General features: G+C 41.8%; 1 protein-coding gene across 1 annotated transcript in view; it reads left to right on the top strand.

Moving 5' to 3' along the window:
• Positions 1-27,591, top strand: part of LOC126252994 (protein fem-1 homolog A) — a 56,839-nt gene that overhangs the window by 3,478 nt on the left and 25,770 nt on the right. The window contains exons 2-3 of the mRNA XM_049954024.1: positions 5,981-6,163; positions 26,915-27,157. Of these exons, the coding sequence (XP_049809981.1) occupies positions 5,981-6,163; positions 26,915-27,157 (426 nt within the window). The remainder of the gene's footprint in view (positions 1-5,980; positions 6,164-26,914; positions 27,158-27,591) is intronic.

Below are 27,591 nucleotides of genomic sequence, written 5' to 3'. Positions count from 1 at the left end.
ATCTATAAATAAGTTGATGTCCATCAAGTGCCATTACTGTATTGCCACAACAGCACTCTATTACTTGTTGGATAAGGCTCAGTCAAATAGCGAGTGAAATGCCTAAGTGGAAAATGTGTTTTTACATGATTTGCGCACCAACATTCAAACTAACTGTGGACAGAGCCAGATAATGGGTTAAATATGTACACTCAAAATACAAATGGGTCATTCCATGTCAGTTCAACCAGGGGCTTCAGCTCATAGTCTCAGATTTGACTGAAATTCAGTACACTAATTCTATATGTGTGGAACACTCGTGTACAAAGTATTAGTTTCCCCTGCCAATTAGTTCCAGAATTGTGACTTGTGAAAGGTGATGGCATGACCCGGAAATTGCAACCTACATCTGGCAATCTATCTTCAGACCCAGCTTCAGGTCTTAATAACTTTGGAACTATTCCGCACAGTCCAGTGAAATTTTTACAACCCAGTAACATCCATTTAGAGAACACACACTATGAATCAAAACACCAACAACATATTTCTGAGGGGAAAATAAAAAATTCCAAAATGTGATTAAAAAAGTGTAGGCCTAATACGTTAAAAGGTACATATTGTAGGTGCTCTCTATGCCAAATATAATTCACTCAAAAAGGGTATAAATTTTTTTGTGGTAAGCTTAATGTGGCCTAAACACACACAGAACTCATCATGCCCATATCAGTCACAAAAACTGAGTTACATGCACACGAAAATACAAAAATTTGAGAAATTACCTGAAAAACATGGATTTTCGAAGTGTGGTAGCACAAAAGGGACAAGTGGTATCCAAGCCAAATTTCACACACTGCATAAGTAGACCATAATGATATATATCTCAAAATTTCAGCATGTTATTGCAAGACATTTGTGTGCAATGGATGTTGACAGACGTATTTGGTGATGTGGCCATTGTTCCACAACACAATTTTGTAAAAATGTATTTTAAACTGTTCTGCCTCTTCTTATCCTCTCCCACAACCGTTTAATCACTAAGCAACAACATATAGACAGATTAACACAGCGTGTCATTAATGTTTACTGCACCTTAACTGCTAAAAACCAGTCGATTGTGCTTTGAACAGAAGTTCTCCCACACTTTAGCTACTGTACTCTGTACATTGAGTGGCAAATTGTACTGTCTTCCTGACACTGTGGTAGAATCTGGAACTGTCATAAGAATATGTTCAAAAGGGATCCAACACCTGTCTGCCAAACATGGCCAATGAAATGATCTTGCTGGTCCTGCTGGTGCCATGAAGTTCACAAATACATCACCATCTGCTTCATAGCACTCTGAAACACATCCTAAGTACCATTTGTCATCATAAACAGCAATAACGTAGCAACCTAGTTGTATGTTGCTGCTTTTGCTTCTGAATCCTGAGTCAGACACACTGTGAAGACACATGTTGTGCATGAACTTATAACTATAACTGGACAGTCTGCTCATCTGCACATTGTCAGAGTCCGCTGGAGAGAAGTGATGATGGCTCCTTGTGCCTGCAACACTTTTAACGTGTGCTAGTATGCTTTTTAGTAACTCTTCGACTGATTTCACCTCATCTTTCGAAACATAGAATGATTGTATGCCAGAGATATTTTTCTGTACCCAGGTAAATAATTGAAGAGGTGTTGGAATGTGACCTTCTATAGGGTGCTGCAGACCAGCTCGTGTTGTCATGTGCTTAATAGTAGCACCAATACCATCACATACATTTTTACCATGACTTGTTGCGAAAAAATTCCATTCTGCATGAATCTGAAAATCATGGTAATGCATGCATAAATTTTTGAGATTTTTACAATTTTTGTACTGACTAGCTGCCCCATCACTGAAGTATTTCGCAAAATATATGTGAGGCAGCTTGTTTTTCACATATGCCAAGACAGTGCGAATGTGGGCATGAACTGCAATGGCATCATGAATTAAACAGTCACTAAAAATGCACAGGTTCTTGACAAACACATTACCTGATTCACCTCTATAGTAAATCTCAAACGGCTGGAGAATTGCTTGACTGTTGCCCAAATGATATCCTTGGATGGCATCTTGAACTATAAATGCATAATTTTCAGAAAAGTCTAGTGTTACTATAATTTCATCTTGTTTCAAATTATCCCTACAAAACTGGAGATAAGCCGATTCTGCTGTTGCTGTGTGTGGTCAGTTTGTTTTTTGACAACACATTTCAACAAAATCTTCCACTGTACCTTGCTTTGTTTCAAGACTTGTGCGATCCATGTGTGTCCATTGTTTATAAGAAACAAGTTCATTGTCATCCATAAGGAGTTCACCATACAGTTTGTTATTCATGTGTTCTGCAAGATTTGCCTTACCAGGACACTTTTCACACCTGTGTATCATGCACTGGTAGTAACTGATGTCAAACATCAGCAGCTTCATTGTACCTTTGTAATCCAGACCAGAATCCTTTATAACAGCAAACATCAGCTTAGCATTTTGATGGGTCTCACATACTCAAACATTGTGTGTGCCCCTTGCACTTACAGGCACAACCCGTTTTGGCTGAAGATTGAAAAAAGATGATAAACCTATTTTGGTATTGGTATACTTTTCCTTGAATTCTACATATAGTTCTGATATGTTGCGTAGCAATAGTCTTTTTTGCATCTGTACATGTACATTTCCCATTTTCACCATTGCATAGTCTTTTTTTTTTTGACATCATTCGGCTGTAGCCATTATTTTCATAAACTCCGACACTAGCGCCTTTATTTCTGAACTCAATTGCTTACCCTGAGCCTGCTGAAGTTGTGGAAGCACTCCTTGGGTTGCTTTTATTTTCCTAGCTTGCTTTACCATATATGTAGAAACATTGAATTCCTTTGCAGTGTAGTCAGTAGACCAGCTGGAAGGTGCAAGGGTAAGAATAGCTACTTTTTTCTGGCTTGTTGATATGGCACATTTTTCTTTCAAATCGTGCACAGTGTTGTCCAAATCGGAACATTTCTGGCATGATTTCTGTTCCTTTGGAGCAGATAGTTCTTCCTTTTCCACCATTAGTGTGTCAGCTATTTTGTGTTTTAACTCCATTTGAGCTTCTTGTAGTTTTCTTCTACCATAGCTGGGCCTATCTCTTTTCCCAACTTTGCGTGTCTTCATGGGAGACAAACCAAGAGCAGTCACTGAAGTATTTAATTGCTCATCCGCTGTGGTTATAGGTGGCTCTTCATCACTGTCATGTAAATTATCAGAATATTCTTCATTTTTTAGCAGTGTAACACACCTGGAACATAACTTTTGTCCTGGTTTCATGTTAAGTCCCATGCACTGATTCACTTTCAATACTGATTTTATATCAATTTCTCTGAGGCTACACTTCACTGTCTTCTTATGAATCCAAAATGGATGAAAACAACTTCTTTGTAGGAAAGAATACTTATCCAGAAACACTTTCATATGATGATAACAAACACTAAAATTTCCTGGAACTGTACTTCTGGTGCCCACAGGGTGTATCCCAGATCTCCACAGCAACAAATTCTTGGTCCGATTCATCCAGATCATACAGTACAAAGCGAATTCCACATTTTGTTCCATATGTTGTTTTACAACATTCAGGTGCCTGTGCTCTATCAATACTGCAACTTGTTCGAACAAAAGCACCACTAGTACACTCTTCTGCCTCCATACTGACTTTCCACAACAGTACTGACCAGTCTGAACTAGAATCTAAAAAACATGAGTAACCTATAATTGTTGCTTGTTTCCTTTGTTGTTCCTGCCTAACAATGACTCATTCTGTCCCTTAAAACTACCATTGTTTAACTTTCTGTTGCCTAATGGTTCCCAATGATTGCTGCAGCTTTATCTGAAACAAGCTGTCTGCATCATCACTATTACTTGCTAAATCGTGTTAAAAGAAACGTAACCAAATACATCTCTGTCAACTTTTATTGTACACAAATGCCTTGCAATAACAAGTTGAAATTTTGTCACATATTATATTGTGGTCTACTTATGCAGTGTTTGAAATTTGGCTTGGATATCACTTGTCCCTTTTGTGCTACCACACTTAGAAAATCCATGTTTTTCAGGTAATTTGTCAAATTTTTGTATTTTAGTGTGCATGTAACTCTGTTTGTGTGACTGATATGGGCAAGATGAGTTCTGTGTGTGTGTTTAGGCCACATTAAGCTCACCACAAAAAAATTTATACCCTTTTTGAGTGAATTATATTTGGCATAGAGGGCACCTACATTATGTACCTTTTAATGTATTACATTTTTTTAATCACATTTTGGAATTTTTTATTTTCCCTCAGAAATATGTTGTTGGTGTTTTGATTCATAGTGTGTGTTCTCTAAATGGATGTTACTGAGTTGTTGGACTGTGTGGAATAGTTCCAAAGTTATTAAGACCTGAAGTTGGGTCTGAAGATACATTGCCGGATGCGGGTTGCAATTTCCGGGTCAAGCCACCTTCTTTCACAAGCCATAATTCTGGAACTAATTGGCAGGGGAACTTAAAATTTTATACATGAGTATTCCACACTTGGTAGCATTGGTGTGCTAAATTACAGCCAAATCTGAGACTATCAGCTGGAACATTTTCTCAAATTGGTTAAATTGACATGGAATGGCTCAAATGAGATTAACTCTTTGTTGTGACACATGCTGGACAGTCTACTTGTGAGAGTGGAAGCTCTGATTAACTGGTGTTTCACAAATCTTAACTCTGAAAATGCGCACTTATTCAGTTTTGTGCTGTAAGAGTGATAACATCACACATGACTGTGGTAAGCCTATACCATCTAGTATCAGGAAAGAGGGAGGAGTGTACTAAGTGTGAGTGTGTAATCTTTTGAGGACATAACATGACTATAGTTAAAAGAATGAGACTAACTCATGGTTGCTGTAAAGATAACCCTCAACTTTGAGGACAAACAGAGATAAGTCAATAAGAATGAAACTTATTTTATCACAAAATAATTTAGCCAGCATTGTCATTAGCTTGATGGTGTCTTTCTTTTACTGCCATTTCCTTTTTTTCTTCCATCTCTTCCAAATGGGGTGTCCTTCGATTTGTACAGATAGAAATAACATGGTGGCTTAGACAGTCACATTTGAAATGCATGACCATTTTCCTGCTCCATACTTGCCCAATAGAGGTGTGTACACAGACTCTGATGAATTTGTCATTGACAGATGTGAACCTTTATCTGCCCTTCTTTATTTGTGCACTTTACCTGTCTGCCATTCTTAGTAGGCTAAATGTGCAGAAATCATGTCATACATTCAGTATTAATGGATATGTTCCAAGAAGATCAAAACATTTAGGTGCTTTATTGTTTGGTACGTTCAGCCAGGGCTTCAAAATATCATGCACCAGGCTCCAGCAATCATTATGTCGAGAGGCAAGTACATACTCTAAAACAACTTTACACCGCTCAAACCATAAAATCACCACTGTTTGCCATATGAAACAGACAACTTAGTGACATTGAGTAACATTTTTTACTCGTTTTTATGTTTCTGTTGGATTTTTACTGATGCTGTTAACTTGCAATATCTTTAGTCACGATAGTGAAAAAGTCTTCCTATGCTGCATTATAGGTTGATATGAAGTACTTAGGAATTATCCATTAACCCTTTTATTTAGGCATTAGGTATCTAGGCAGTTATGCTACTTGCAGTGAGCACATCCTTCTCATTTTCAAGAAATTGTGAAATTAACGATATGTTGCATTGAAAAATTCCCAGTGTCTCTGCTGGAGTATACAGATCACTCTATTGCAATGGATGAAGTCACATTGATTGTGATATGATCTTCTCTTGAAGTGCAACTCCTGTAACTATTTGAATCTCCAAAAATGTGAAGAGTTGTTGAAGAATATCTTGATAGCTATTTTTATTGCCACTCTCAGATGATTAAAACTGGTTTATTGACTTGTTTGTTACTGGTGTAACATTTGTTATTTCTTTCGTCTGACAGATTTTGTATAACGATACTTGCTTCACTGCACAAGCCCTTGTTCGCCTGTTTGTTGACTTGAATGAGAAGAATCTTGAAGTACTTGGTGCTGGACAGCCAGAAGGAGAACCTCGCTTTGAAGATGTGGCCGCTGTATTTCAGTTGCTTGGTCGTGAACTTCCAGATATGAGGAAACTGCTTGAGGTAATTACAAAGGATAAATGCAGTATATTAGGGTATACTGCCATACATTGCACAGCAAAAAGAATAGTTTTATTTCTTGATTGTGTATGTTTTACTAAACTGACAAATTTGCAGCTCTTTGAGATGTTATTATCTTTTGTGGTATTACGGCGTTTCAGTTGTAAAATACTGAACCTCTGCTGAACGGTGGTTGATTCAAATTCTGGATCAGGGAGAACTGGTCTTTTGACAACTTAAAAAAAATTGCAGATGAGTTGAGAAGATGTCTATTTTAGTGTTATTGAAGAAATCAATGTGAGGCAAACAGCTGCTAAAGTAACAATCCCGAAGTTTATAGTCTACAACTAGGTCAGAAAAGATACTAAACAAAGTCTATTCTCATTAAATATGTAAAAGAAAAAAAAAAAGGGCCCACATGATTGTGTGGGTTAGGATTTATTTACAAAATATGTGCAGCACTGTGATTATCAGATGAACTGCATATTTATCTCATCCAAAATAGTTACATATTTTATTACTCATTTATGTTTATACGAATTTAAATAATCAGTTAATGCCTTATGTTAACAGTCATTGAGGAATGATTAATAATAATGTACCAAACAAAGATAATATTGCTTCTGTATGTGAAAGTACTTATTTTGTGCTTCAGAAGACATAACTAAATATACATTCCAGAACTATTACACTGCATTTTTTGCAGCATATTTTGGTTGTGCTGTTATGCAAAATTAATCTACACATTTGTGGAGAAGATTGATCATGGATGACTTGGAAATGTTCGTAACCATCTAATCTCCCATTATTGCAAGGAATATGTGAAGAAGGATTGCAGTATTTGGGTCTCCTGCATTCCTGAGGCCCAGTTTCATCCTCAGGTTCGCCCACTGTAGGTCGTTTCTTCACGGAAGTTGCCATTTCCAAGTCCTTAGTATCTTTCTGTAGAATTTTATTTCATTTTGCAGCTATTCACTATTCCATCAGACTGTTCACTGTAGCTAAGTTGAGGAAACAGAGACTGACCTTCAAAATCAATTTCCGTATCCTAAACCAAGTGCAGTAATACTTCATTTGTTGATCAGATGTCCACGCAACGTATTAACTGGCTATATCTGCATACAACAGAGGGTCATGGTACCTAAATACAGTAGAACTCCCATTATCTGGATACCTTGAGACTGGACCCGATCCATATAATCGGATAAATCATGAAAGCAGGTCATTTATTACTAAAATTTAATGATTACAAAGCAATGTTGTTTGGATTTTATACAGTACTGTAGATACATACAGTGTCAGTTGTTGAATATACAGGGTGATTCAAAAAGAATACCACAACTTTAAAAATGTGTATTTAATGAAAGAAACATAATATAACCTTCTGTTATACATCATTACAAAGAGTATTTAAAAAGGTTTTTTTTCACTCAAAAACAAGTTCAGAGATGTTCAGTATGGCCCCCTCCAGACACACGAGCAATATCAACCCGATACTCCAACTCGTTCCACACTCTCTGTAGCATATCAGGCGTAACAGTTTGGATAGCTGCTGTTATTTCCCGTTTCAAATGATCAATGGTGGCTGGGAGAGGTGGCCGAAACACCATATCCTTAACATACCCCCATAAGAAAAAATCGCAGGGGGTAAGATCAGGGCTTCTTGGAGGCCAGTGATGAAGTGCTCTGTCACGGGCTGCCTGGCGGCCGATCCATCGCCTCGGGTAGTTGACGTTTCATAACTAACCTTTTTCGTAGGACTCTCCATACAGTTGATTGTGGAATTTGCAGCTCTCTGCTAGCTCTGCGAGTCGATTTTCCTGGGCTGCGAACAAATGCTTGCTGGATGCGTGCTACATTTTCATCACTCGTTCTCGGCCGTCCAGAACTTTTCCCTTTGCACAAACACCCATTCTCTGTAAACTGTTTATACCAACGTTTAATACACCACCTATCAGGAGGTTTAACACCACACTTCGTTCGAAATGCACGCTGAACAACTGTCGTCGATTCACTTCTGCCGTACTCAATAACACAAAAAGCTTTTTGTTGAGCGGTCGCCATCTTAGCATCAACTGACGCTGAAGCCTAGTCAACAGCGCCTCAAGCGAACAAATGTACAACTAAATGAAACTTTATAGCTCCCTTAATTCGCCGACGGATAGTGCTTAGCTCTGCCTTTTGTCGTTGCAGAGTTTTAAATTCCTAAAGTTGTGGTATTCTTTTTGAATCACCCTGTATCAGTCAGTGTCAGTTGTTTTGCTGTCTTCAGTCATTTTCTTGCAGCCAAGTCTCGCCTGTGCTTGATGGTGAGCAGCTGTATACGGCCACACTCAAGCTGCTACTCCATTCATATTAGTGCGGTGTCAAGATATGGAAGCTAATGGTTCCATTTCTGTTTCAGTGACAGTGTCATCCTCCTGGCCTTCTGTTTCTTCTCTCACACTTTGAATGATGTTATCATTTGTCACTGAGAATGTGAAATCCATGGTCCACATCTACGTTGATACTTCGCACTCCACCATACAGTGCGTGGCGGGAGATACCCCATACCACTACTAGTCATTTCCTTTCTTGTTCCACTTGAAAATAAAAATAACTGTCTGTATGGCTCCATCTGAGCCCTAATTTCTTATGTCTTATCTTTGTGGTCCTTATATGCAGTATATTTTGGAGGCAGTAGAAACATTATACTGTCAGCTTCAAATGCCGGTACTCTAAATTGTCTCAATAGTGCTCGAACAGTCCATGGGTGTACTGCCGGTCCATAGCGTCCAACGGGCACAATATTTCGGCAATCAGACATATTGCCACCGTCAGGTGCGCTGATGAACTGAGCTCCTGAGGGCGGGCGGCCATCTTAAATCCCCTTCCCTCGCGAGGCGTTCTCTCCTCAGTCAGTTGTCGGTGAGACACTGGCGTCAGAATCTGTGGTGGCGTCGGTGTAATTGCCTCGTCCCCCCTAGTCGTCCGTTCGTTTCCTTTGCTGAGCGTCTTTTTAATTAGACTCAATGCTGGTTCCCATGCCCTGCTGAGGTTGTAGCCACAATCTCGGTTGATGAGTCCATCCCTTGTAAGAATTTTGATAGCCTCTCTAACAACATTTAGATGTCTGTGCCAAGTCCCTGGTATGTTGGTAGTCCATTTCGTGATTTTCGGACAAACAGTGGTCTGCGACTGCCGACTTGTTGGGGTACCCAAGTCGAGTGTGCCTCTGATGTTCTTGGCAGTGATCTTTGATGGTGCACACTGTCTGTCCAATATAATTCTTCCCACATAGACACGGAATCTGGTATATTCCAGCCTTCCGCAAACCGAGATCATCTTTGACACTTCCCAATAATGCTCACGTCGTTAGAGAGGCTATAGAAATTTTACCAGGGATGGACTCATCAACCGAGATTGCGGCTACAACCTCAGCAGGGCATGGGAACCAGTATTGCATCTAATTAAAAAGACGCTCAGCAAAGAAAACGAATGGGCGACTAGGGCAGATGAGGCAATTGCACGGACGCTAACACAGATGCCGATGCCAGCGTCTCACCAACCGCTGACGCGTGGGCGCAGATCGCAGATATAACGCCTTGCAAGGGGAGGGGATTTAAGACGGCCGCCCGCTCTCAGGAGCTCAGTTCGTCAGCGCACCTTATGATGGCAGCATGTCTGATCACCGAAATATTGTGCCCATTGAACACTATGGCCCAGCAGTACACCCACACCCGTGGACTGTTTCAGCAAGAAATATGCCAGAGAAACTGAAGAATCATGTCTGAACAGTGTTCCTAGAAGAGAATGTCACCTTCCCTCCAGGAATTCCCATTTGACTTCTGGAAGCACCTTCGTAACACTTGCATATTGTTTGACCCTACCAGTATGAAATCTAGGAGCCTACTTATAAACTGCTTCAATGTCTTCCTTTCATCTGACCTGATCCCAAACACTCGAAGTACTCAAGAATAGGTCGCACTAGCGTCCTAAATGTGATCTCCTTTACAGATGATCCATACTCTCCTAAAATTATCTCAATAAACCAAAGCCAACCATTCGCCAATCCTCACATGCTCATTCCGTTTTATATCACTTGCAACCTAATATCCAAATGTTTAAATGACGTGACTGTGTCAAGCTGGGCACTGCTAATGCTGTGTATAAACATTACAGGTTTGTCTTTCCTACTCATCCACATTAACTTACATTTTTCTACATTTAGAGCTAGCTGCCGTTCATCACATAAACTTGAAATCTTGTCTTATCTTGTATCATCCTATAGTCACTCAACTTCAACACCTTACTATACACCGCCGACCTTTGCCTGCGCCGCCGCCCTGTCCCTGCCCCGGCGCCCTCTCCTCATTTTGTTCTTTCCCTGTTCAGTTTTTCCCTGTCCCTTTCTTTCCCTGTCCCTTTCTTTCCCTGTCCCTTTCTTTCCTAGCCCCTTTCTTTCCTAGCCCCTTTCTTGCCTTTCTCTGCTCTCTTTTTCCTCCGATGTAGTGTTTGAGGCCATCCTTTCTTTCTTTCTTTCTTACTTTCCTTCTTACCTTTTCTTCTCACCCCTGTGTGTGCCTGATGGCTACCCACACGTTTGACGCGCAGCAGGAGACTGGGTTACGGGTAATTCCCAGCCCCGGGTTAGCATGTAGGGCCCGCACGTACCCTCTGGTACAGGCCAGGCTCGGGGTGGGGTGATTGCCTGAGCTGCTACCTTCCTCTTCTGCCGATTGGTCGCTCTGTCTGTCGTTCGGGAGGTGTGACCTAAGGTGAGGACATAAGGTGGGGCGGGGCTCCCCTTTGGAGGACCCCTGCTGGAAGGAGTGCGCCATCAGAGATGCTGGCAATCATGGGGGACTTTTTTCCAATGACTAATTTTCCTCCTCTTTCTCAGAGTGTTTCACATAAAAGAAAGTGGAATGAGGTTCCTGCCTCAATGTCTCTTCCTGTTGCGCCTCGATATCTAGTAGTCTCATGTTTAAACGAAAACCAGACTTTTGCTACTGTAAACCCCTTTGTTATACAGAAAGGCATGGATGGCATCGCCGGTCCTGTGAAGTCATGGTCCCGTCTCCGTAATGGGACTCTGCTGTTGGAAAATGATATTGCTCTTCAGGCCCAGAAACTACTCAAGGCCCAACTTCTCCACGAATACCCTATAAAAATGGAGGCTCACAGGACACTTACCTCATCCTGCGGTGTTATCTACACCTGGCTATTGAATGGTTTGATGGAGGACAAAATAACTATCTATCGAATCCGGGCGTTACTGCTGTTCATAGAGTTATGTAGAAGGAAGCTACTGATTTGATACCCATTCGCGCATTATTCCTGGCTTTCGATCGGTTAACGCTTCCTAGCAAGACAAAGGCAGGCTATGAAGTCATCTCTGTGCGCCCTTACATTCCCAATCTGTTGAGGTGTTATAAATGCCACCAGTTCAATCATACCAGCATGTCATGTAAAAACGCAGCCAAATGTGTCACTTGTAGCAAGGATGCACACGGGGTGCGTATCCACCTCCTTCCATCCGCTGCATTAATTGTCATGGAGAACGTGCTGCTGCTTCTTGTTCTTGTCCCATCTGTGAAAATGAGTGGGCTGTTCAGGAGGTAAGGGTGAAGGAGAAGGTACATTTTCCTGTTGCCCGGAAACTGTTGGTGAGCCGTAAACCGAATGTCCCTTCGTCTGGAAGCTACAGCACTGTGTTAGCCTCTCCCTGTCCCACGAAAAACATGGATACATAAACTTGTGACTTACAGTTCAGTTCGATGGTGGCAAAGTCACCTCACCTTCAAGCTGACACTTCGTCTCCGGCTTCCCAGGCTGTAGATTCTGCTACCCGTTCTTCGCCCTCACCGGCGAAGACGGTTGCAATGCAGCCAGCGAACCGTCAATTCAAAAAGGATTTTCCTTGGGAAGATTTCTTGCATACCTCAAGTTTGCAGCCGTCTGGCTCTTCTGCCAATCGCCAAAAGTCAAAACAATCATCCAAAGGCAAACATTCTTCCCCATCTGTAACTCGTCGGCCCTCTTCGACTCGTCGGCCCTCTTCGACTCGTCGGTCCTTTTCAACTGATCGATACCGGTGAAGCTCCATTGATCCTGCTGAGTTGATGGACAAAGATCTTCCACCAGTGGATTCCAGTGGCTGTACTCCCTTGATGGCTCGCCCTAAGCGGCCGTCGAGGTGAGTGTTTCTTCTTCATTCTCTGGTGTTCCTAGATTTTATGGCCCTTTTACAATGGGATATCCATGGCCTTCGGTCTAACAGGGCTGACTTCCAGCTGCTCCTGTGATCACAATGACCACTTGTAGTCTGTCTGCAAGAAACCAAGCTATGTCCTCAAGACCATTTTGCTCTTTCTCATTTTACTTTGCTACAGATGGACCTTCCCCTTACAGCAGGGATTCCTGCTCATGGTGGAGTCATGCTGCTTCCACGAGATGATGATTGTCATCATCCTATCTCCTTGCACACCCACCTGCAAGCAGCTGCTGCCCGTGTTTTCCTTCCTGAATTTACCGTTTCCCTTTGCACCATTTATATCCCTTCGTCTTCTTCTGTCACTAGGGCAGACCTGACACAGCTTGTTGCTCAGCTTCCTCCACCCTTTCTGTTCCTCGGTGACACCAGTGCCCATCATCCTCTTTGGGGCTCGCCTGTCGCCTGCCCGAGTGGTTCTCTTTTGGCAGATCTTCTTAATCATCTTCATCTTGTGTGCCTTAACACCAGCGAAGCCATGTTTCTCTCTGATTCCACGCACACTTATTCCCACTTAGACCTCTCGATGTGTTCTGCCCAGCTCGCTTGACGTCTCGAGTGGTTTGCTCTTTCCAATACTTACCCGAGCGACCACTTCCCTTGTGTGACTCGCCTGTACAGTCATACCCCGCCACAGCAGCCCACTCATTGGAAATTCTCTCTTGCTGACTGGAGGCTATATTCCTCCTTGGCAGTCTTTGATGAACGGCCGTTTCCCATCTGTGATGATCAGGTCGAGCACCTAGTGGACGTTATTCTCTCGGCTGCCGAATCCTCTATCCTTCGTACTACTACTCCTACTCCTACTCCTACTCCTACTCCTACTCCCCATAGGGCCTCGGTCCCTTGGTGGACTGTGGAGTGTGCCAATGCGATTCGTGCCCGACGGCGTGCACTTCGGCACCGTCATCCTACGTTAACGAACTGCATCCGCTACAAGCAACTAAGTGTGCAGTGCTGTCGCACTATAAAGGAAAACAAGAAAGCATGCTGGGTTTCCTTCACCAGCTCGTTGAACAGTTTTACTCCATCCTCTCTCGTTTGGGGTGGCCTGCGCTAGCTTTCTGGGACTACCACCCACTCCCCGATCCCCGGTCTGACTGTGACGGGAAACGTCATAGTCGACCCTGTCGATGTTTCTAACGCTTTGGGCCGGTACTTTGTGGTGGTTTCAAGCTCCACCCACCACCATCCTGCCTTCCATCCTCGGAAACAGGCAGAGGAGGCTCGTGCAATCTCTTTGCTCTCTTTGAATTGAGAGTGCTACAATACTCCTTTTACTATGAGGGAACTCGAGCGTGCTCTCTCCTCATCCAGGTTTTCTGCTCCTGGGCCCAATACAATCCACGTCCTCATGCTGCAGAATCTTCCTCCTGCAGGAAAACGCTGTCTCCTCGATACCTACAACCTTATTTGGACTGATGGTGTATTTCCCATGCTTTGGCATGAAGCTATTATTGTTCCCCTACCTAGGCCTGGTAAAGATCAATGTCTTCCTTCCAGCTATCATCCAATTTCCCTTACCAGATGATGGAACGCATGATTAATGGTTGATTAGTGTGGTGGCGGGAGTCACACCATCTTCTCACTAATGCTTAGTGTGGGTTCCGAAAGCGCCGCTCAGCAGTTGATCATCTCGTCACCCTGTCGACGTTCATCATGAATAATTTTCTGCCTGAGCGATAAACAGTGGCCGTATTCTTTGATTTGGAGAAAGCCTATGATACCTGTTGGCGAACAGGCATTCTATGTACTACGCGCAGATGGAGCCTTCGCGGTAGTCTTCTCACTTTCACTTGGGAATTTTTAACAGACCGAGTTTTTCAGGTATGTGTGGGTTCCTCCTTATCCCACACCTATTCACAGGAGAACTGCGTGCCTCAGGGCTCCGTACTGAGTGTCGTCCTCTTTGCCATAGCCATCAACCCAATTATGGACTGCCTTCCAGCTGGCATTTTATGCTCTCTTTTCATTGGTGACTTTGCCATTTATTGCAGCTCCCAGTGGACATGTCTCCTGTAACACTGTCTTCAGCATTGTCTGGACTGTCTCTATTTGTGGAGTGTCACAAATGGTTTCCACTTTTCTGCTACCAAATCCGTTTGCGTCAACTTCTGGCGGTACAAGGCGTTTCTTCCACCGTCCTTGCGACTGGGCCAAAATGCTCTCCCATTCAGGGCTCAAAACAAAGTTCGTAGGGCTTACGTTTGATAGGAAACTCAGTTGGTCTCTCCACGTATCCTACCTGGCTGCACGCTGCACCCGGTCCCTCAGTGTCCTCCGTGTATTGAGTGGTACCTCTTTGGGAGCTGACCGGACTGTCCTCCTCTGCCTTTATCCACTCCAAGTTGGATTATGGATGCATTGTCTATTCCTCTGCACGGCCATCTATCTTATGCTGTGTAAATACAATACACCACTTGGTTATCCGTCTTGCCACTGGTGCCTTCCGTACTAGCCCAGTTGTGAGTCTCTGTGCAGAAGCTGGTGTGAATTACCACTGTCATACCAGTGCGACATCCTTCTCAGTAGGTATGTGTGTCAGCTTTCTTCTATGCCAAGCCACCCAACCTTTTACCCTTTTTTTGATGGCATTCTTGACTGCCAATATGAGATGTACGTTTCTTCTCTGCTGCCTCCCGGTGTCTGCTTTCGTCACCTGCTTCAACAGCTGCAATTCACACTTCCTGCCACTTTCCGAACGGGTGAGAGCCCTTCACTACATTGGCTTCAGGCACAGGTTTGTGTTCATTTTGACCTCAGCTCGTTCCCGAAGGATTCGACTCGCGAGCTGACCTATCACTGCAAGTTTCTCGAACTTCGCTCACAACTTGCCGATAGCATATTTTTGTACAGTGATGGTTCCAAGCCCGCCCACGGTGTTGGCTGTGCTTTTGTTGTCGGGGATGATAAGTTTCAATACCGGCTTCCTGACCAGTGCACAATTTTTACCACAGAGCTTTTTGCCCTCTATCAGGCTGTTCACTAAGTCCAGAGGCACCAGCTCACTCGCTGTGTGATACGCCCTGACTCCCTCAGTGTCCTTTAGAGTTTGGATGATCCAGATCCAGTCCACCCCTTCGTTCAACGGATCCCGGACTGCCTCCATTTGTTCCCGGATGGGGGAGCCCAAGTGATCTTCATGTGGGTTCCTGGCCATGTTGGTGTGCCTGGGAATGATGGTGCAGCCAAGGCCGCAGTCCATCTCGTTCAGCCCGCCTATTACTCTGTTCCCTCGCAAGATATTTGTACTTTTCTCTATTGGCGTGTCTCGTCACTTTGGCATGGCCATTGGTGCTCCCTTCATGGGAACAAACCCAGAGAAGTCAAACCTCTCCCAACAGCCTGGTCAACTTCCTCCTGGCTGTCTCGCCATGAGGAAGCAATGTTAGCTCAATTGCGAATTGGGCACTGCTGCTTCAGTCACTGCCACTTGTTGAGTGGTAACCCTGCACCCAGCTGCCCTTTCTGTAGAGAGCCATTAACAGTCAGACATTTCCTTGATCCTCTGCCCCTATTTTAGCCACTTACATCTCAGGGTCGGGCTGCCGCCCGCTTTTCCGAACATTTTAGCGGATGACATGCAAGCTGTGGCCCATGTTTTAAGTTTTCTAAAAAGCAGTAATGTGACAAAAGAGATTTGATTTCTACCTGGTGACTTCGGTGTCTTGTCGACACTAAAAGAGACGTCTTGATGTTTTAAGATTTGCTTTTTATTCCTTTCTGTATTGGACCTCGAAACGTTTCGGTCCCAGCATTCTGTTTTTCTGCACTAGGCGTTTATGACCTTAGGTGTTGTGTGCCCTAAACCCCCCCCCCCCTTTTATTTCAGGAACCACTGTAGCCATTGACATGAAACTTTTACGGGACATTAAGCTGTTAAACTGTATATTCTGAATCTACTGAATTACAATAATTGCATTTCAGCCACTGTTTTCAGAAATACAGTTTTTTAACTACATGGTTAAAATTTTGTGTACTTTTTTGTATGTTATCATAAATAATTTTAATTATACATAACATTATGTTCTTGTTTTAGTTAAGTAGACTCAGGATATGTATGTTATTACTCCCTGAAAATTTGAATCTTCTACTTGAAGTGGTTTCTGAGATTTAGGGAAAAATGCAGCAAAAAATGTAAACTTTCAGGAACAACTTCTAAAGTTTCAAAAGAATGTAACTCACTTAATATATGCTTAATTTTTTATTTTTAGCCACGAAGAAGCACCCTGCACCATACTGTATATCATCTTTTTCCAAGTTTTTTCTTCTTTGTGGACTCCTTTAGTGGCCAACTGTGCTGTATACTCTGCTTTATCAATGCAAACCTTATCCATGTGTTAAAGTTCTCTGATGCAGTTTGCTCCAGGATTAATTCCCATATGCTGTAGCACTTTCACCCTACCAATGTTGCCATCATTAAAAGCAATAACAGCATCACTGACCCCCCACTTTGGTGTCTTCATTCCAAAAAAAAAAATAAAATAAAATAAAAATAAACATTTTTTGGTAAGAGAGTCCATATAAGATTATTGAACGACTCATTGGGATTTTGAATCTCACCATACAGACACTTGTTCAGTAATTCAGGATTTGCCAGGTCTCTGTAAATAGGTTTTATGATATCTATGAATGCTGCTGGGGTGGAATGTTTATGGCTGTATGAACTGTTTGAGTACAGGGCATTGCGGTAATTGCATCATGAGTAAGGTCCAGGAGGCCAAAGGCGGTGTACTGGTTTTTCATCAGTTGACAGTCTGTGGAAGGAGGTAGCCCATATGCCTGCTTAATTTTCAACAAATCCTCAGTATTATTTGTAATGACCATCCCATACGACTGCCTCTTATGGTTTTACCATCGGAAAGTTTCTTGTCTCTCAAACTTTGTTTCAACTTCCTCAACCTGGTGCCCATCCTTTTCTGGACATGACCAACATATTCCAGTTTTGTGATAATCTTCTCACCATAAGGCTGAGCGGCTACTACAATGTCATATGCTGAGTGGCTACTACAATGTTATATGCTTTTGAGTCTCCATTACCTAAGAACTTAGTGTAACACACTCCCCTTTCATTCACAGAGTGACTAAAAATTTCAGTAGCTGCAGAGTCCTCCATACCACCACTTGTTTCTTCATAATTTCTGTTACAGATGTGCCCTTCTTCATTCCCTAATTTACACTTACAACAATCTTTGGTTAAAATCTGGAAATCTGTTACCTTTCCAGTATCCCCACTGGTCACCATAGCAACAGAATTCTTATAACTATAGCTGCGCTTCTGCCTAGTGCCATCAAAAGCTACTGGTATGTCAGTTATGCCATCATTTATTTCAACAGCTTCATTTACTGCACCCTTTGACTCACGTGCAACAGATTCCAAAGCAGCTCCAATAAATCCCGCATACTTGTTGATTTTACAAGCTGGGCGTGTCCTATTCATCATGGCACACATTGTTTCTGCTGCAGCGTGTCCTTTGCCAATAGCTCTCAATCCATAAACCCACCTAATATTTACTTCAAAATAATTATCTTTACACGTATTGGAATTCCAAAATGAATGAGTATATTTACAACTGGCACAATTAATGATAAGTTTCTTGGTTAGCCCATTTGACACCTTACTGTCTTCATGTAAACTAACTGGCCCTCCACGTATTTTACAACACACTCATTCACTTAACACTCTTGTTAGGATGTATAAATGTATCAGAATATGATTTACATCACTTTTGTTTTGAGAAAACTGTGTATCACAACGTTTTATTTTAATCTTCAAAGCACTAATGGGTGTTTCTCTAGATACTGACGAGTTTGCCTGTATTTCATTGTCTGTAACTTCACACGCCATATGTTGAACACAGTGTTTCCCTTTATTTGAAAATCTATTACCATGAAACCCACGTTTCTTAAAAACACTTCATTTTGGCGTCATACTTTACTTTTTGAGAGATTTACCAATCTATTCCTCACTTTTCCTCGGAAAACGTCAGCACTTCGATATACAACGTGTTGACAGTGCTACCAATACAAACACATAATTTAACCTTTATAACACAGCAATTGACATTCTCCTATATAAAAATACCAACTTTATTAGATCTTGAAGTAATGCATGCAAAATTTTTTAACATTTTCAACCAGTATAGATTATATTTAAAAAAATAAAATAAAATACTTCCTGTGTGAGTTTATAGGATATATATATAATCTCATTTTATTCAGAAAATTGCAAATTTATAATGAGATAAAAATACAAAAATGTGAAAAAATACAATTTTTCCCATTCTAACTCCCCGTAAGGGTAGAAAAGCAAAACCAGAAATGCTTAACTCGATTTTCAAATGCTTCTTTACAAGGGAAATCCCAGGCAAAAAAGCCCCAGTTTAATCCTCATACCTTTTTATTGTGCTTGGATTCTCAATTCAGGAAGATGTGGATTTAGCATTAGATGCCATACTCATCTATTCTTTGTAAGTTTTTTGTTGGAAATTTTCATATTTATTTGCACTAAAATTGTGGCTGGCCTGTTCATTTGCAGCATATATTTATTTGCTTTCCTCAATGAACCCACCATTTTTTATGCTTTTCCAGCCTGTCATATGCCCACGTATAAGGTTAAGACTGAACAGGATGAATTAGTGAATAACTGAGCTGAACAAAGCCAAAATTAGCCTTAGCAGAGCCATGAATGAAACATTTGGTGAATTCAAAAGTAAAAGTCTATCTACTAGCTAGACAGAAATCCTAAGAAGTTTTATGAATAAATGCATCAAAACCATCGGTCCACATACTCTGTTACTATAATGGTATCAAAACAGATGGTGACACAGATAAATCTGAAATACTACAAATCTTCTTCCAAAACTTTTCTCTGAGAAGATCATACTCTGGTTCCTCCTGTAAATCGTCGCATGAATGTAAAAATGACAGATTTGAAATAGGCGACCACAGAATAGAAGAGTAACTGAAATTCCTCAACAGAGGAAAGACCACTAGATATGATGTGATACCAATACAATTTTACATAGAGTATGCAAAAGATTTGGCTCCTCTTTTAGCAGCGATGTGCTATAGGTTTGTGGAGGAGCAAAGCATTCCTAATGATTGGGAAAAATACAATAAAACAGTTTCCAGCTTCTGTCACTTGGCCAGGCCGGTGTGGCCGAGCAGTTCTAGGCGCTACAGTCTGGAACCGCATGACTGCTACAGTCGCAGGTTTGAATCCTGCCTTAGGCATGGATGTGTGTGACGTCCTTAGGTTGGTTAGGTTTAAGTAGTTCTAAGTTCTAGGGGACTTATGACCTCAGAAGTCAAGTCCCATAGTGCTCAGAGCCATTTCAACCTTCTGTCACTTGTTTATTTTGCTACTACGCATTTTGTGATTCACACCACTACCTTTAGTACAGAGTTGTTTAGTTAAACAGCTGGTGTTAGTGAAGAGAGGTTCTTGCAAAACAAATTTCCCATAGTGTACTGCGAACAGTTAGATTTAAATGTAATCTATGCAAGTAAAATTGTTTTCAAGTCTATCATAACAATATTTACGGTTTATCATAAGCTGATGGGTTATAACATCCATCCAGCAATATGCAGAGGTAATTGATAAGTCGCCACAGCCTTTAACTGAGAGAGATATTTTATTTTTGAGTAAAGTGAACAGTTACATATACTGTAATCTTAATGTTGTAGAAGTTGCTTATCAGTATAAGCAACTGTAGGAAAAGGGAGAAAGATTTGTTGTTCTCTGCTTGTGAGCTGCTTTTAGCAGGTCAAATTGGCACTGAAATCAGCACTGTGTCTTACCACATGTATCTATGGGAAACACTGATTTTAACAACACGTGCATCTCAATTTATGTGCATCTATATCTGCATACATAGTCCGGCAGACCACCATACTGCGTTTGGCGGAAGGTACCTTGTACAACTATTAGTCATTTCCTTGAGTCCTGTTCCACTTGCAAATAGAGCAAGGGGAAAACTACTGTCTAAAAGCCTCAGTATGAGCCCTAATTTCTCACATCGTATCTTCTTGGTCCTTATGTAAAATGTATGTTTGCAGCGGCAGTACAGTTGTTCTGCAGTCAGTACTTCAAATACTGGTTCTCTAAATTTGCACAATAGTGCTTTATGGAAAGAGCATCATTTTCCCCTCCAGGGATTCCCATTTGAGTTCGCAAAGCATCTCCATAATACTTGCATGCAGATTGAACCTACCAGTAACAGGTCTAGCCTCTGAATTGCTTTGATGTCTTTCTTTAATCTGGCGTGGAGGGGATCCCAAACACTTGAACAGTACTAAAAAAAGGGTTACATTTACATTCTGTACACCATCTCCTTTATGGATGAGCTACACTTTCCGAAAATTCTCCGAATAAAATGAAGTGAAGCATTCGCCTTCCTTACTACCAACCTACATGCTCATTCCAATTTATATTACTTTGCATGTTTACACCTAGATATTTAATTGAAGAAAATGTGTCAAGCTGCACCCTATTAATGCTGTATTTGAATGTTATAGGACTGTATTTCTTATTCATCCACATTAACTTAAATTTTTCTACATTTAGAAGAAGCTGCCATTCATCATACCAACTAGAAATCTTGTCAAGATTACCCTGTGTATTCCAAAAGTCACACAACAGCAACAGCTTCCTGTATGCTTCAGAGTTATCAGCAAACAGCCGTAAATTACTGCTCACACTGTCTGTCAGGTCATTCATTAATTAGAGAGTAAAAGTGGTCATATTATCCATCCTAGGGCACTCCTGATGATACCCTTGTTTCTGATGAACACTCGCCAGTAAGGACCACATACTAGACTCCATTATTTAAAAAGTCTTCAAACCCCTCACATATCTGGAAATATAAGCTGTATGCTCAGACCTTCATCAATAATTTGCCGTGGGACACCACGTCAAATGCTTTCCGGAAATCTAGGACTATGGAATGTGCCTCCATACATAGGTTTATACACTCCTGGAAATGGAAAAAAGAACACATTGACACCGGTGTGTCAGACCCACCATACTCGCTCCGGACACTGCGAGAGGGCTGTACAAGCAATGATCACACGCACGGCACAGCGGACACACCAGGAACCGCGGTGTTGGCCGTCGAATGGCGCTAGCTGCGCAGCATTTGTGCACTGCCGCCGTCAGTGTCAGCCAGTTTGCCGTGGCATACGGAGCTCCATCGCAGTCTTTAACACTGGTAGCATGCCGCGACAGCGTGGACGTGAACCGTATGTGCAGTTGACGGACTTTGAGCGAGGGCGTATAGTGGGCATGCGGGAGGCCGGGTGGACGTACCGCCGAATTGCTCAACACGTGGGGCGTGAGGTCTCCACAGTACATCGATGTTGTCGCCAGTGGTCGGCGGAAGGTGCACGTGCCCATCGACCTGGGACCGGACCGCAGCGACGCACGGATGCACGCCAAGACCGTAGGATCCTACGCAGTGCCGTAGGGAACCGCACCGCCACTTCCCAGCAAATTAGGGACACTGTTGCTCCTGGGGTATCGGCGAGGACCATTCGCAACCGTCTCCATGAAGCTGGGCTACGGTCCCGCACACCGTTAGGCCGTCTTCCACTCACGCCCCAACATCGTGCAGCCCGCCTCCAGTGGTGTCGCGACAGGCGTGAATGGAGGGACGAATGGAGACGTGTCGTCTTCAGCGATGAGAGTCGCTTCTGCCTTGGTGCCAATGATGGTCGTATGCGTGTTTGGCGCCGTGCAGGTGAGCGCCACAATCAGGACTGCATACGACCGAGGCACACAGGGCCAACACCCGGCATCATGGTGTGGGGAGCGATCTCCTACACTGGCCGTACACCACTGGTGATCGTCGAGGGGACACTGAATAGTGCACGGTACATCCAAACCGTCATCGAACCCATCGTTCTACCATTCCTAGACCGGCAAGGGAACTTGCTGTTCCAACAGGACAATGCACGTCCGCATGTATCCCGTGCCACCCAATGTGCTGTAGAAGGTGTAAGTCAACTACCCTGGCCAGCAAGATCTCCGGATCTTTCCCCCATTGAGCATGTTTGGGACTGGATGAAGCGTCGTCTCACGCGGTCTGCACGTCCAGCACGAACGCTGGTCCAACTGAGGCGCCAGGTGGAAATGGCATGGCAAGCCGTTCCACAGGACTACATCCAGCATCTCTACGATCGTCTCCATGGGAGAATAGCAGCCTGCATTGCTGCGAAAGGTGGATATACACTGTACTAGTGCCGACATTGTGCATGCTCTGTTGCCTGTGTCTATGTGCCTGTGGTTCTGTCAGTGTGATCATGTGATGTATGTGACCCCAGGAATGTGTCAATAAAGTTTCCCCTTCCTGGGACAATGAATTCACGGTGTTCTTATTTCAATTTCCAGGAGTGTAGAATATCATGTGAAAAATGGCAGGCTGAGTTTCACATGAGCAAAGCTTTCGAAATCCGTGCTGATTTGTGGACCGAAGCTCTTCTGTCTCAAGGAAATTTATGAATTTATGATATTTGCACTCAGAATGATTCAGAGTTTTGTAGCTGAACCATGTTAAGGATATAGGTCTGTAGTTATGTGGGTCAGTTCTTTTCCTTCCCTTATACATAGGAGTCACCTGTGCTTTTTTCCATTCACGTGGGACTTTTCGCAGGGCGAGATATTCACGGTGAATGCAGGCTAAGTAAGGGGCCAATGCTGCAGAGTACACTCTGTAAACCAAATTGGGATTCCATCTGGACCTGGCGACTAATTTGTTTTTGACCCTTTCTGTTGCTTTTCTGCACCACAGGTGTGAATTTCAGTGTCCTCCTTGGCAGAGTCTGTATGACAGTCAAGCGACAGTACGACTGGATAAAAATCTTTGACCCTCTTATTGATTTTACATATGACCAGAATTTTCTCAGGTTCTTGGTAAAATCTTCACTAAAGTATGATGGTAGAAATTGTTGTATGCTTTGTGCATTGCTCTTCTTATGGACACACGAATTTCTATGAACTTTTGCGTTTCAACATTTGTGCACTCTTTTTTTGAACTGAGAGTGCAATAATTTCATTTTCGTAAGCATTTTCCGACTCTGATTATTAAACTATGGATGGTCATTTCCATCTTTAATCTACTTACGTGGAACATACGTCTCCCGAGTGTGATTTACAATCAGTTTAAACTTTTCTCATAATCCCCTTACATCCATCATACGTGGGCTAAACAATGTCCGCTCATTGTCGCAGTGGGATGCTAACAACCACTTATCTGAAACTTCCTGGGCAAGCACTTGCCCACGAAAGGCAAAGGTCCAGAGTTCGAGTCTCAGTCCAGCACACAGTTTTAATCTGCCAGGAAGTTTCATATCAGCGCACATTCCGCTGTAGAGTGAAAATTTCATTCTAACTGCTTAACTGCTTTTTCTAGCATAAAAAAAAAAAAAAAAAAAAAAAAAAAAAAAAAAAAAAAAACATGTGTACAAGAACTCCATTACCAGAGTATCTGCTTCCTTTATGTAGTGCACTCCTGGCGTATCAACAGGAGTCCTACCTACTATCTGTACCCTACAATGCTGGTCCAGAAATGTGCAACCATGACCATCACATAATTGATGGAGTGTCTGGTTGAGACTCTCTGCTAGATTCCAAACCAAAGAACTTGATCATGTCTGGGTAGAGGGCTACAAATTGTGAGCTGTGCTTGAAACCTGTGAGTGGTGCCTCAAGTCTTCACCACTTCTGCCAAACGCCCATAGGAACTGAGAATATCCTTAGAATCCAAGTGACAGGCATCATAGGTGCCGCCAAGAGCGACAGCTTGCACGCTACTGTACCCTGCAACATCGATAGCTGCAGACAGGGCCTGCTCCACATCTCAGATGAGGCCCCCTGGAAGATGTGTTTGCATTGGAATTCTTTCCAGCCCTAAATGCTGTCTTCCCTAGGGGTTCCATAATGTGCCTAACATTGGAGCTCCATATAATTAGTTAACCCCTCCCCCCTTGTGCCTGCTCAAATCCTTCTGGAGTGTGAATGGTCGAGGCCAGATGACCAAACCTCCATGTTGATTATCTGCCTTAAGTGATGCAATTGCCTAACAAGGACCACGTACCCTGCAGGATATCACTAGAGCTTGAGAGCCACATCATGCTGATGCACTCACAGTCACTTGTTTACTTGATTCATTTGTTACTGCTTGTGTATCTGTTAATGCTGATTTGGAACATGCTTTCTTTTGTGAGATTGCTCACCTATGCAGATATGGCTACAAATATGAATTCATTGCTTTTGTGGCCAATGTTACGATAGCTAAATTACATGTCTACATCTTGTCCACCATCATGGACTTTGTGGTTTCTTTATCCAAGAAGTATCATTTGGACTGTAACAGATCTCCTACAAAAAAAGGGAAATGGAGTGGAGGAGAGATGAAAGAGAAAGCATGTTGTAGACCAAGATGTGCTTTTTTGTTTTACAAAATCAGAAATATAACGGTCAGGTTGCTAAGGTTAGGATATACAGAGATCACCCAACCATCGACAGCTGCAGATTATCAGATTTACGGATAATCCATGCACATGTTTGTCATTTTTAAATTATACAAAATGAAGTCCAAAATATTATGGTATAATTAGAAGAATATTTTCATTTGGAATACAGTACTAATGCATGTGATTCATGTTTTATCATCTGATGGCGATTGAAGTCGCAATCCCACCATGGTCTGTCCCTGAAATATTTTTTCCACTATTTTCCATTTGTGACTTCAGGTAAATGGGAACATGCCCGCAGCTAATTTCCATACTATATATTTGCCTAATCTTTTACCTAGGAGCTGAAGGTCAGTAACTTCCAGTTCGTGGTTTCAAACAAGTTACATGAAAGTAATACAATGTTCTTTAAATTTTTATAAGTAACGTGTTTTGTTACTAACGCAGGGTAGCAGTTTCTGACAAAATAATGTACTTTGGATTATCCATGTTTTTTTGTTATCCATGCAGACTCGAGTGTTTGTTAAATTTGATAGATGAAAGTTTGCTGTATATTGTTTAGCAACAATCTATCAGTGACATACGGCTACACCTTGTTTTCAATTTAGTGTGGGCTCTAAAGACCTAATCAATGTGTAGCAGAAATGTCTCATCATCATCATCATCCATCATTATGATACTTCATCTGTTTCTCATGCTGGGTAGCTCCATTCTGTAATTTTCACTGATAATAGATTTTCATTTTTGTAGCATTTTTATGGCTTCTGCAATCATTACGGTAACTTACATTGGCCAGGAGACTGAGAAGAGGAAGTACTTTGGTGTGCCTCTGTTATCCGAGTGTATTGTACCAGCATTTTACAAATGTGGTCTGATATAAAATTATTTGTGTATCGAGTGTTTGAGACAGAAAAGAAATCCTTTGTTAGATTGATGTAATTTGCAAGCTGTTCTGTATCCTTAAACAACTTGTAGTGAGTTGCCAATTGTTGCTCCAAGAGGTGAGATTCATTTTCCCCATTCAGACATCAAGACGGCCTATGTATTGTAATTTTTAATGATTGGTAATCTAACCATGAAAATGAAGCAGTGGAAAAGCCAGGTTGAAATATCAACAGTATTAGTGAAAGCGTAGACTGCTACTCACTGTAAAGATGACATGTCACCGTGAAGATGACATGTTGAGTTGCAGGCAGCAGAACGAAAACATTGTTACACATTCAGCTTTCAGCTCAGTCCGAGCTGCCAGAGATAGCAGTCACGTGTGCATGAGGTGTGCTTGCTTGTGTGAATGTGTGTGTATTTTCCTTTCTGAAGAAGGCATTGGCCAAAAGCAGAATATGTAACAATCTTTTTGTTGTGCGTGTCTAACAACTCAACATGTCAGCTTTACTGTGAGTAGCAATTTATCCTTTTCCTAATATTGTTAAACATGAAAATGACATCCTTTTCCTAATATTGTTAAACATGAAAATTACATAATTTCTGTTTGTACACATTCACAGGGTACTGTAAAACCTATGTCTAAGATAGCGGTGGTAACACTGCTGACAAAAGCAGCATAACTGTGCGATGGCAGAAAAAGAAAAACATGCATATTAATTTTTAGTGCACTAGTGTTTTCCTCTATTCAGTTTTTGTTCAGTGTAAGTGAACAGAGGGTGACTGGAAATGTAGCAATTTGGAAGGAAAAGAAAGAGGTTAGTGTCAGCATCGGCTACTACAGGTTCATTCACCCAGCTTTGAGTTTTGCAATACACTGTTTAAGTGCACAGTCTTCTCCTGTAATCCATATTGTTATTAATATACTATTTGTACTATCAAATTTTTTACCTGTCAGTTGTAAAATAGTTTCAGAATACACGTTGCATCATCTTGTCAGTGAGTTGGATTTGATTATTTTCTCTTTATACCCATTCCCCAAATGATGAGATGGGAACTGAATCCACTTATTGAAATACTATCTTCCAACAACTTGTAAAACATTACAAGTAATTGAAGAGAACCATGACATTTATTTGTTTTAGGTGCGACCAATTCAAAAACGGCAACAAGAAAGTTTTGACCGAATACTAAAATGCATCACTCACCTGATTTATCTGCTTGTGGAAACTGCACGTTCACCTGATGAGCGCAAACATGTTGCTCATATGGTAGAGGAATTAATTCAGTCAAATCCCCGATCAGCTTCAACTGGTGACACATTGCTTCACTTGTGTGTTTCAAGGCTGAATACAATAAAAAGTTCCTATTTTCAAGATGACAACCAGGTAAGATGTTTTTACACACACACTTGCTAAAGTTAAGAGTTTGAAAGTTATTGGGGAAATAAAACCTCCTGAAGATGAATGTTGTCTGTGCTTTTATTTCATGTGGTCACTGTAAGTACTGTAGATTTACTTTAGACTTTGTACTTTTTTTTTCATATTAAGGAGATGAAAATGATTAATTATTTTCCTTTGGTAACCTGTGATGCTCCAGGATTGTGCAGATAATTAGGTCTCTGTTTGTATCAACCTTTATTTCCCTTAAGGGATTTCTGTGTAGATTACTGCTTCTCTTAAAAACTCACCCATTATTTTTTGTTGATCACTGAGTAACATTAAAACCCAACGCAGTAATAAAAGTTGAGAATTCAATCCTTCTGAGCAAAGGCCTACAAAAATTAGACAAACTATTAATTAGTTAGTTCCATGGTACGTAA

Source organism: Schistocerca nitens, chromosome 4, assembly GCF_023898315.1.
Source record: "Schistocerca nitens isolate TAMUIC-IGC-003100 chromosome 4, iqSchNite1.1, whole genome shotgun sequence".
NCBI lineage: Eukaryota > Metazoa > Arthropoda > Insecta > Orthoptera > Acrididae > Schistocerca > Schistocerca nitens.
The sequence above is the reverse complement of the archived record's forward strand: the minus strand, read 5'-3'. Positions and strand labels throughout refer to the sequence as shown.